The following is an 11296-nucleotide window of genomic DNA, read 5'->3' as shown; positions in this document are numbered from 1 at the left end:
CATCCGTCGATGTCGCAACGGAAATTCAGCTTGCAGCCTGCTCCACCATGTTCATTCAAGCATAATTGGCATAGCCTCAACTTTCGTAACACTTCCCAACGTTCGGCTAGCTGGAATCGTTTGACCCTCTCGCAGTTCCGGATACGGTGGTCCACTTTGCCTCAGATCCTGCATGGCGTCCTCTGCTTCACCGGTGGACTCGAACTTCGGTTTTCGAATCGTGTGCATGCACATAGCCTTCGTTTGCTCTACTCCTGGATTTCCCTTTCTTCGATGATAGCTCTGCAAACCAAATGCTTCGCCGTATGCCGCTAGTTCGCTTGCATCCTTCACGATGCTCATGAGGAAGTTCGATAGTGTCCTCAGGGTCACTAGTTTGGTCTTCCTCCTGTACCGCACCCATTCAAGCTACGTTCCCGTGGGCAGCTTCTCGGTCAACTCCTGGATGAGCATCGGGTTCACCAAATGTATAGTTAGTCCGGTAGCTACCAGGTGATCGGCACTGCTGTTGCGATGGATTTGTGGTGAAACTGGGAACACTGATCTAGTTGTATATCTATATAAATAAAAATGAAGTGGTGTTTGTATGTCACGAAATAACTTGAGAACGGGACACTCGATTTGCACAATTTTCTCACTGTTGTCTTCTTGAAGGGTTCCGACGTGTTCGTGTGACAAAAAAGTTTAGGGAAGTTGTCGGAAAATTTGGTAAAACGGGGGTATACTAATATGTCATTTTATATAGGAGATTCTATGACATTTTTCCACAGCCTACTTGATGGCAAGACGAAGTTTGCCGGGACCACTAGTAGATATATAAAATTGTATTGAAGTGGATTAATTGTGAATTGAAATAAAGTGAGAAGGAAAGGCGAGTTTGTTTCTCAGAGAAATTTTAAGTGAAACTAGAATGTAAGTTATTTTAAATGTATTATAAGTAAAACGATAATATTTTTTTTTCTAATAAATTTTAGTTTTGAAGCTGTACTATGAACTCAGCTAGGTAACGGCTCTTACGTCCTATCCTAACGGCTAGGTAACGAGGTAACGGCTCCCTATATATTGTTTGCAAGCAGTGACGCCATCATGCTAAGGTTGACTCGTCCACTTGTTGAGTGCCAAGTGCACTCAGATCGGCGCAAGCCAGGAAAGGTTCAACTGAGCCAGGAATGGTTCCATAAGCTAAAGTTGCGGGCTTAGAACGTACTTGGAGGTCTGCCAAGATTTTTACGGGACGGGGACAACCGTACCATTAACCCACTCGCCGTTTCAGGGAGGTGTCATGCGTCCTTACTAAGGGTGTAGGATAGCATGGATGTTAGCTCAGCAGCGTGTTTCCTATGTGTGGTCCGAAATCGTGTCCATGTTCTTATGCTGCCAGCCTTCCATAATCAGGATCTCGCTGGCCTGGATCATAATGCGCCAGGTGACGCTTATGGTGATGGGCTAAAGTACTTTTAAAGTGGTATGGATTGCAATGACACGTTCGGAACGTTCCGGCACGATCTAGGAAAATTCCCTTTGGGCTGACTGGAGACGGGTAAATCGAATCCATGGCCCGGTCAAGCCCGCATCGAATGTTCCATGTACAAAACGCTAATAATAGCGGTGGTCATCTATGGACATAAAACATGGACCATGTTGGAAGAGGACTTGCAAGCATTTAGAGTATTTGAACGAGGAATGCTTAGGACCTTTTTTGGCGGAATTCATGAGAACTGTATGTGAAAACGAACCAAGAGCTCGCCAGGCTCTATGGCGAACCAAGAATCTAGAAGGTGGTGAAAGACGGAATGGTTCGCTTGGCAAGGCATGTTGCAACACTACCGGACAACAATCCTGCAAAGATGGTGTTCGCATCGACTCCGGTTGGTATATGAAGACGTGAAGCACAGCGAGTGACTTGGCTTGATTAGGTGCAACAGGATCTGGAGAGCGTCGGCCAAAAGCGAAGTTGGAGGTACACAGCTATGGATCGAGTCAATTGGAGTAAGTAATGATTGATGTAACACCAAGTAAATAACAAAAGTCCATTGACGTCAGCTTTGGTCAGCGCTGAATGATTCGAAATCAAGTGTTTGTATTGCAGACGAGGTGTCAACACGTAGACGCCTTTTAGAATTTACTGTTCAACTTTGCACTCAATGGCTTCAACCTGCTATTAGGAGATCCGGCGTACAGAGAAAAAGCATTATCATCACACGGTCACATAAGCTCCTTTGGTTGCGGACGATATCGACCTTACTGGAATCATTCGCAGGTGAGTGTAGGAATCTTTCGTGCCTCTGAAGAGGGAGGCAGCGAGGATGGGCCTGACCATTAATACTATCAAAATGAAGAACATGGTTTCAGGTAGATATAGAGGTAGGCTTGGTGGTTTTGGTGCTGAATATTGTTTGATGGAGGTGTGTTTAAGGTGGTTGAACAATTATTTCATCTTGGAACTCTTGTGACATGTGAGAATGGAGAGTCCCGTGAAGTAAAAGGCGTGTTATGACTAAGGCAATGCAGAATTAATTGGCAAACGCTGAAGTCATTCAATTTTGAACAGCTGGATAGATCATTATTTGAACCACCCTATCTTACGAATCCTATACTTGGCAAAATTTCATCCCACTGCGTTGGCGGCAGTCTAAGATTTATAGGATGCTCTTTTCGCTTAGCTTCAGATTTATCAGGTCTCACCTTTCGACGCTAGGTAGTGGCGCCTGCCGATGCCTTTCTAAGCCAGATTATATTATTCGCCCCATTCTCTCCGAAATTGTAGCTAAGGAGCACTCTGCAACAACTGAACATCGGAAACCAGAGGAAAGTCGAATGTTGTTAAACTACCTATATATGGAGAGTAGGTTACGTCGGAGTAGGATGGCCTCCTCTCGGAGGTGAACAAGCGTATGAATTATATGAAATAGTAAAAAGATTAAATTTAGCATTAAATTTAATTGAGACTGAATTTAATATAATTTCGTGCCACCGAGCCTCTGCGGAAGGGTTTTCGTCGTCGGCTCGGATCGGTAGACATCGCACCCATCCCCTCCCCCCATGTGCTCTTTTCAAAAAGGATACTTTTGGCGGAAGTAAACGTTTATCCCTTTCCACTTTCCATCATGCCACACAGTTGTGTTTTGGCAAAGAGCACCTTTTGCGAAATCCGGCTCCGGAAAAAGTGCTACTGTGTGTTGTTCGGCAGCTTAAGCACTATGGTTACGATGTGATGCGGTGATGCTAGTAACAGCATGTGGTTTCGGTGATGACGTTTCTCCGGAGTCTGGTTTTCCGCCAGTTTCCTCTTCATATTTTTTGGGAAAGGAGGGTGTGCGATATTTCGCACGATTTCGTCAATTAATGTTCGAAACAAAATACCACGAAATCCAAAGAAGCGATTTTTTTTCGATGTCCAGGGCTCTTTTTGCAGACATGGTCACTACTTCAATGCTAGTCTCTATTTTATTAGACTCAAGAGATACTTGCAGAATTTCTTAGTTGTCTCACAAGTTCGTCGGGCAATTCTTTTCAGATTCCTGTAGTAAAAGCTACCAAAATTCTTCTAGCGATTTTTCAAAGCTTTCATTCAGGGATCCCTCTAGAAATACCTCTAGAGATATCTCCAGTAAATATTCCAAGAATTCTTCCATAAATTCCTTTAGCGATTTCTCAATGTTTGCTTGAATATGTTTCTTTGGTAGTTCTACAGAATTCAAACGCTACTATTTTCAATCATTTCCATAGTGGTCATTCCAATGAATATCCCTGGGATTATTCACGTCCTCGAATATATTTCTCTTACCGATTTGATTTTCTCTCAGGGGTATATTTTACCAAAATATGTAAAATCAATTGTAAATATATGAATTTCTACATGTCACAACATAAGGTCTGCTTCATTAGGATTTGGGAAATCTTCGTACTACACTACACACTACACAAATTGAAAAGAGTCTTCATCATCTCCGTTCCTTACTTCAGATCACATTTGCCTTGCCTGCTCCTCCATCCAATTAGAAAAAAAGTTCTACCTAGCTACCACGCTCTCTCCCAGCGCACCGCCCGGCCATCGTGTCACTCCTCATTGATTCTAGTGCCTCCTTCCCGCCCACTCGCAAGCTTTGCGAAGGACTTCGGGACAATTTCCTATACAACCACGCATGCACATGCTCCCTACTGCTAATCGTAGATACCTTTCCTTTTTTTTGCTAGTACACTATCCAGTTATGTAGTTTGCAGCTGACCTAAGAAAATGCTTCCTTTCTACATGCACCCCCTCTCTATCATGCTTGCCTATCCTAATAAATATATACGCTTCAACTAAAAAGCACTCGAATGCCAAGAGAAGATGTCAGTCAAACTGAATTGACGTCTGAGTACCGTCGCATTGAAATCTCCATGTATAGAACAAATGTGTATGTATATGTGCATTTCGTAACGATATGCGCTCCAGATGCGTGAGTCAGAAGCATTTTCACCATCTGTTGGTCGTTCCAACTAACGGGTCGGATTCGCTAGATGGAAATGTTGTTCTCCTGATTGTGATGGTCTCCTTCGTCCGTCGTTAGAGACAGTGACTTTGTGTGAGCGATACAGTTTTCTCTTCTAGGACTGCTGGGATTTGGGGAATGGTTGCTTCAGCAGTCGTCGTTTGCTGTTGCTGTTCGATCAAACCCAGCATCTTTTGGTCCACCATGGCAGATGCACTACTAGACGTCACGATCACACTCTAGCTCATGGCGCTGTCCTTGTTTTCCTCTGACTGCGTCGTTGGCGCTTCCCTTGGCCAGCGTTCGGGACATGATGGCCTGCACTGCTCTCCATGCTCCTTCTCCTCCTTCCTAAGTCTTTCGGCCATCTCGACGCGCTGCCGTTCGGCTTTCTCGTGGGCCTTCTTCTCGGCTTCCTCGCGCTTTGGCGCCTCCTGGATAGCCTGCTGCATACGTTCCTCATCAAGTCCTTGGCCAAGCGGATGGTTTCCTCTTCCAGCTTGCGAAGGCACTCTTCCTTCTCTAGCTGACGCTGGCTTCCTCCTCGGCAGCGATTTGTTGCCGTTCGAGCTCAGCTTGACGTTCTGCCTCTTCTCGGGCTAAACGACCGACGCTGCCTTGGAAACAGTCATTAGATCTCCGTTGGAACCATCATTAGCCTGATTGGGCTCCAGTCCGTTGATACGACAGTGCTTTGCTTCATTTCATCCCTCTTCTCTTTCTTCGTGACTAGTGACTGCTGACTTCCATGGCTTGAGGTGGTTGTTCGATCTTCAGCTCTTCTACGTGAACTTCTTCCACAACCTTGTTTTTCAACCATCTGTTGTGGCTGCTCAACAGTTTTATCGACGTTTGTAACATCACCCGATTGCACTACCTCTTCGTCCTGTTTCTTTTGCTGTCGATGTGTTGTTTCAACCTTCTCTTCGGTGCTGCTCTTCGCAATGAACGTGGAACCTTCCTTCACTAGAAGCTAAGCTGCGACTGCTGCTGCTACAGCTATTGTTGCGAGTGATCATCGGCGGGTTGTTTCTTCTGCTTCTGCAACGTAGGCCAGGCGACTGCAACGGAGTAGATGACGATTTGGGAGTTCCTAGCCGCTGCTTCTTCACCGGAGTGTAGTGTATCTTGGCTGCCGAGCTGTCTGGGGCCGGAGTGCTGGCTCCACTGGGAACGCTTGCGCTCCAAACTGATGAGCTGTGTTGTTCGCTACGGAATATTTCAGAATTAGGGGTTTATCTATTTTGGGGCTTACCGACACTCCAATGACGATCGTTGCCCTTCGGTTGTGCCAGAACGAACTGCACATGTCACTGTCAGTGATATCGATCATCCGCGGCGTCAAATACCCAAACGCGAGCTGTATCGAGCTGCATTCGTTGTGCCGCTTGGTCTCCATCCGGTGGTCCCGTTCCTGGTTCTTCTGCAGGATGCACTGTCGTCGTACGTTGTCCACCTCCTGTACCGCACGTCTCCGTTCCTCTACCTGTGGGCGCCGGTCGATCTTCAATCACCTCAGGTCCACCATGCGGCGGCGCCTTTCCTCCTCTCACTGCTCACGGAATTTCTGCGTTGCCAGTGCTTGTGCCTTCCGTTCCTCTAGATTCTTCTTTGATTTGCTTTATCCGCCGCTCGCGCTCTTTTCGCAGGTCTTTGGCAGGTCATTAGCTGAAGATTCGTCTAGTTGATACCTTAGGATACCCGACAGGGGCTTCACGAAGAATGTTTGAATGCATGAAGATCTTTTTTTGATTCCTCACGATTTACAAGGAGTATCAGGGGTTTCTAAAAACTTTTCAGAAGCTTTCGGGAAAAATTGAGTAGTTATCAGAGTTCTTAGAGTGTTTCTAAGAGGCCTTTCAGGCGTATCAAGGTATTAAGTGCTTTTAAAAGCTTACCAACTGGCTCCTAGAAGTTCGCTGGTTTTCCAAATGGGGTTTTCAAGTTCCCCAAAAGTCCCAAAAGCCATTACAGTAGCTCCAAAAATCCCAAAGAATTCCTAAGGCGTTAAGGTGTTCTCAAGAGGATCGTAGAGGTTTTTAGCGTTTCGAAGTGATTTTAACTAACTCCTTTGTGATCTTAAAGAGTAATCCGAGGTTTCTAGTTCAAAGTTGAGTTCACGGGCTTTGGGGGTGGTCTGAGAAGCTTTAAGGAATCCATTAGAATATCTAAGAATCTCTCCTGGACTCCCATTGAGTTGTACGAAAACCTTACATATTTCGTTTAGTTTCGTCATTGCTAGAAATTTCATCTTTTCGACATCGACATGAAAAAGTGTATATCGCATCCCCTTAAACGAAGGACCTCAAAAATCCCAATTTCACGAAAAAGGGATAAACAAAGGGCTTGCTCGCTCCCTCCAACTCGTGGCCGTCGGTTAGAATATGAACGGTGTGTAGTGTACATGCAAGTAGAATAGACGCTCCTCGAAACGGGTACGTGCACCTATAAGTACATTTGTATGTTGCCGTTCAGATTACGCTTCTTGGTTTACGTTTGACTCAACCGGGGAAATGGATGAATAAAATTTTAATTTATTTATGTATTGAAAGGCAAAATGTTTGAGCTTAATTATAACGATGGTCACCATAAGTGGTCCGGGGATTGGGATTGGGACTGAGATTGAGATTATTCCTTTACTAGGATCTGGAAAGTCAGTTCACTGGCCGGAACTGGAATGGTGAAATGGAAATGCAGAATAGCTTTTTAATTAAATGTGTTAATTCAAGTGTTTTCTGCTGCGCAAACAGATGTTGTGATGTGGAAGCCCTTTGGTGTATTGAGTGCAAGTGTTGGTAGAAAAAATTACCGAAGAAACCGAATTGTTCTGGGAAAGTCGTAGTACATCATCTTTGCGTCATCGCGCTGTAGAAATGTGGAATGAAATTCCTTGTATTTATAATAAAACCAACACAAATATTGATCCTGGGATTCCAATGAGGATGTTTGGATTCCAGTGTGAATCCTGTAATTTCAGTTAGGATCCTGGGATTCCAGTAATAATCCTGGTGTTCAGTATAGGTTATGAGAATCAAATGGGGATTCTGCTATTCCAATGTAGAATCTGGAAAGCCAATGTGGATTCTGGGATTTCATAATGGATCTTCGTATTCCAGTGTGAATCCTGATACTCTAGTATGGGTCCTGGGATTTCATTATTGATCCAGGGATTCCAATGGGAATGCAGGAATTCCAGTGTAGAACCTGGGATTTCAGTGTAGATCAGGCATGCCCAACCTTTTTGGCTCTTTTTCGACATAAATGGTTGGTGCGTTCGCAAGAATAGACCAATATGAACAAAATTAGTCTTGAATGAAAGCTTTGTAGTGTATCTGCCCAATCCATGCTGAAAATTATAAATTTGTATCAAACTCTTCTCTAGCGATGATGATAATTTTTTGGACTTAATTGAATCGGTAGCAAAGACGTTGATATAAATTTTAAATTTTCAGCATGGATTACACAAATATACTACCAAGCTTTCATTTGTGACTAATTTTGTTCATATCGGTCTATTCTTGCGAACGCAACAACCATTTATGCCGAAAAAGAGCCAAAAAGGTTGGGCAGGCCTGGTGTAGATTCTGTGGTTCAGTGTGAATCCTAGGTTTTCAATGTGGATTCTGGGTTTGCTATGTGTATCCTGGGATTCCTTTGTGGATTTCAGTATTTTATAATGGATCCTGGATTACCAGTGTGGATATTGAGATTGCAGTGTGAATCCTGGGTTTCTAATGTGGATTCCGGTATAGGGTTACCAGACGTACTCTTTTTAGAGTACATGTACTCTTTTTTGCCTTAACAATTTGTGTACTATTCTTTTTTGCTTAACGGGCTCAAGTGTACTCTTTTTCAGTTATTACTGACGATAATCGATAAATCAAATAACCTGTTGAACAAACCAGATCATCATTGTCATCATTGCGTCGATTTTCCCTTTTGCTAATTACTCTGCCGGGCGACTGTTTTCGACAGCTATTCTTCTTTTAGCAGAAAGCACTCCTCGTTCTTCGTCATTCAGCATGACAAAATGATCCAAAAAACGATTGAATTTCGTATACTAATCCAAAGAGAAAATCGACGAAGAGAAATCGATCACTGCAGATACGTCTGTATGATACTGAACGCGAGAGATCAACCCTTTTCCCATGATAACACAGATAACACTGCGGAACATGATTTTGTCTCAAACACCAAAATACCGCTATGTACTAAATTAAGGGTTGCTGAGTCTATTGCCGTTTTCAGAAATATCATGGCACGTCTAGTTTTTGAGATATTGACTGTTGAAAACGCAAAATTTGACTTCAACTAACTTGTATGGTTATTTGCTCAATTTGTCACAGAATTCATCATGCAAGGTACCGTGGGGTAAGTGGATACAGAAAAATCAATGAGCCTCTGTACGTGCCACAAATTCTTTTGTTCTCATGACTTTTACTGTGCGCCGTGTTTTGGTGCTGTCTCGCTCCCTCCCACGGGCGACTTGAAAACAGGGCGCACAGTAAAAGTCAAACGTTTTATAGCATGCATAGGCTCATCCAGCTTTTTACGCTAGCTATAAAACTGTGGGGGGTGATTTGACTATGACATTTGTTGGCAACCGATTTTATAGTGAGGTCTTAGTAGGCCATGCTCTTCGATTGTTGATTGCAATGTCAAATATTTTCACTGGGTTTGTTTTGCAACTGTGTTTTTTATATTACAAAACTCACCTAGTTTTGACGAACTTCTTTCTATTTATTTTAGGCATCGACACGAGAAAAGCGTTCCTGACCTAATTATTTAAGATAAAGAAATTCGAGAGGACAGCATTTTGTGCATCGTTATTGGCTCTTTACTCTGATTAACACAATCAACAAACATAATCCAACCTCGGCCGTTATATTTTTGATAACCTTCCGGAAACTTCACGGAAGAGGAGATACATTAAAAGTTACATGGATATTTTCAAAGTGGTCTGAGATGTTCTAATATAGATCTCCGTCCAGGTCTATGTCATTCACACATGCTGTTACTTTTGGGTTTATTCTGCGAGTGGGATGAGAAACTCGGTCTCGTATAGCGAGGTGACAATTCCAGACCCGAGTGAAGTGACTCGCCGTGTAAACCAAATGTGGGGTACAGTCTATCTACCTATTAGATCACTTGGGTGTTAAAAAAAATGTTTCATTCCTTTGTATTCAAAAAAGGCTCAGTAACTGCCGGGGAAGGTAGGGTTTAAGGTCTGTTCTATAAACGAGAATAGCTCCGAACTCCATAAATTCATTCAAAGGTCGTCCAAGGTACGCCTTGCAGAAAAATCTAAAAAAATATTAGTATTTGATCACTGGAGCACTGCCAAACAAACTAAATTCGTTGTAAAGTTCGTAACATTCATTCACGTTGTTTAGTTCTCAAAATAACCTATCGAGAATTAACAGGCACCAGTCCATGGCTGCTTATCATAAATCTAAAATGGCAAAAAATAGTATTAAACTGTATTAAACGCAGAAAATTCGGAATAAAACTTTCAGATTTTTGTTACCTGAATGAGGGACTTTTTGACGTTCGTTTGCATAAACATGAAAATTTTTCAGCAACACAAAGCTTGCTTAGATTCAACCATAAAAACATTATAGTGTAGACAAGGAACGTCAAAAAGGGGTAATTCAAAGTTTATGGCAAGCTAGCGTAAAAAGCTGGATAGTCAACTTCATTGCCATGTACAGCTAACGTGAATAATGTAATTCAAACTTTTTTCTGTGAATAATAAATGAGGGACTAATATACTTCAAATCATCGATTATTTCGATTTTTCTGATTGTTATGTATTGAGTATGAGGGACTTAAAAATTTGCGCCAAATGATCCACTAGCCCCACCATGGAAGAATTTTATATGAAGACTGCAAGCATGTTGAAAAAAATCGATTTAAACTAAATTTTATAGTGAAATTTCAACTGATTTGTATATAAATTGAAAGTTCAAGTCATATTTAGCATGTTTGGTAGATAATATCATGAAAAGTTTGATAAATCATACCTTAAATTTCATGTAAACATCAATAAAACCAGTGTTTTATACAACTTTGATTTGATCCTTGAGACAAGCAAAAGTGTCATTTTTGTTACGCTGTGAAATTCACCGATTTTTGACAAAAAAAAACTGACTGAATCGAATTGGCACGATCAGCAAAACAAAAATTATACACTCGTTACCTCTATACTCAATACAGTAAATGATTAAACTACTGATAAACAATCAACTTTCTATTAATATTCAATTAAAAAAAAGTCAGTTTAAATTTAAAATCAATTTGTTTTGAACAATTTAATCTTATTGAAGCAGCTTTTTTGATCAAGCTTTTTTTTCTAGAAACGTCGTTTTAGCAATGCTATTTTGTATAAATAAAGCTTTGGGACTGAAAAGGTTTTACTTTGAAGTGTAGTATGTAAATCGTATAAATAAACTATTAAATCAATAAAATTTCTAAGTTTCATAATGTTTTAACAAGTCATTAATAAAAGTTAAATAAAATACAATGCTTGATTTTTTTTAGATCCACGTTTCACTATTCTCTGGTTTCTTCACAAACTCATATTGTTCTACATTTTCTTAAGATTATTCTTGCAAAGTACTAAGGAAAGTATTATTTCAACAAACCTTGATTGAAAAACAATATTATTGCAAAAGGTCGAACGACTTTCGGTATAGTCAATGCACAATGGTCCAGATAGCAAGTTTAGGCGGACATAAACTTTTCGACGTCATTTTGTGGTTTTAAGGTATAGGTTGCTTCCCAGAAGTGTCTCAAAATTAGTTGTACTACAATTCGTACGA

At 41.6% G+C, this 11296-nt stretch overlaps 1 protein-coding gene across 1 annotated transcript; it reads right to left on the bottom strand.

Moving 5' to 3' along the window:
- Positions 1-4714: 4714 nt before the first annotated feature.
- On the bottom strand, positions 4715-5336 carry LOC110674280 (MAP7 domain-containing protein 1-like). The gene is made up of 2 exons (XM_021838555.1): positions 5220-5336; positions 4715-5074 (listed from the first exon to the last, which is right to left on the bottom strand). The coding sequence occupies exons 1-2, from the start codon at positions 5334-5336 to the stop codon at positions 4715-4717; spliced, it is 477 nt and encodes a 158-aa protein (XP_021694247.1).
- Between the last annotated feature and the right edge of the window lie 5960 nt (positions 5337-11296).

This window comes from Aedes aegypti, chromosome 1, assembly GCF_002204515.2.
Source record: "Aedes aegypti strain LVP_AGWG chromosome 1, AaegL5.0 Primary Assembly, whole genome shotgun sequence".
Taxonomy (NCBI): Eukaryota; Metazoa; Arthropoda; class Insecta; order Diptera; family Culicidae; genus Aedes; species Aedes aegypti.
Note: the sequence above shows the minus strand (reverse complement) of the source record. Positions and strands in the feature narration are given on the sequence as shown.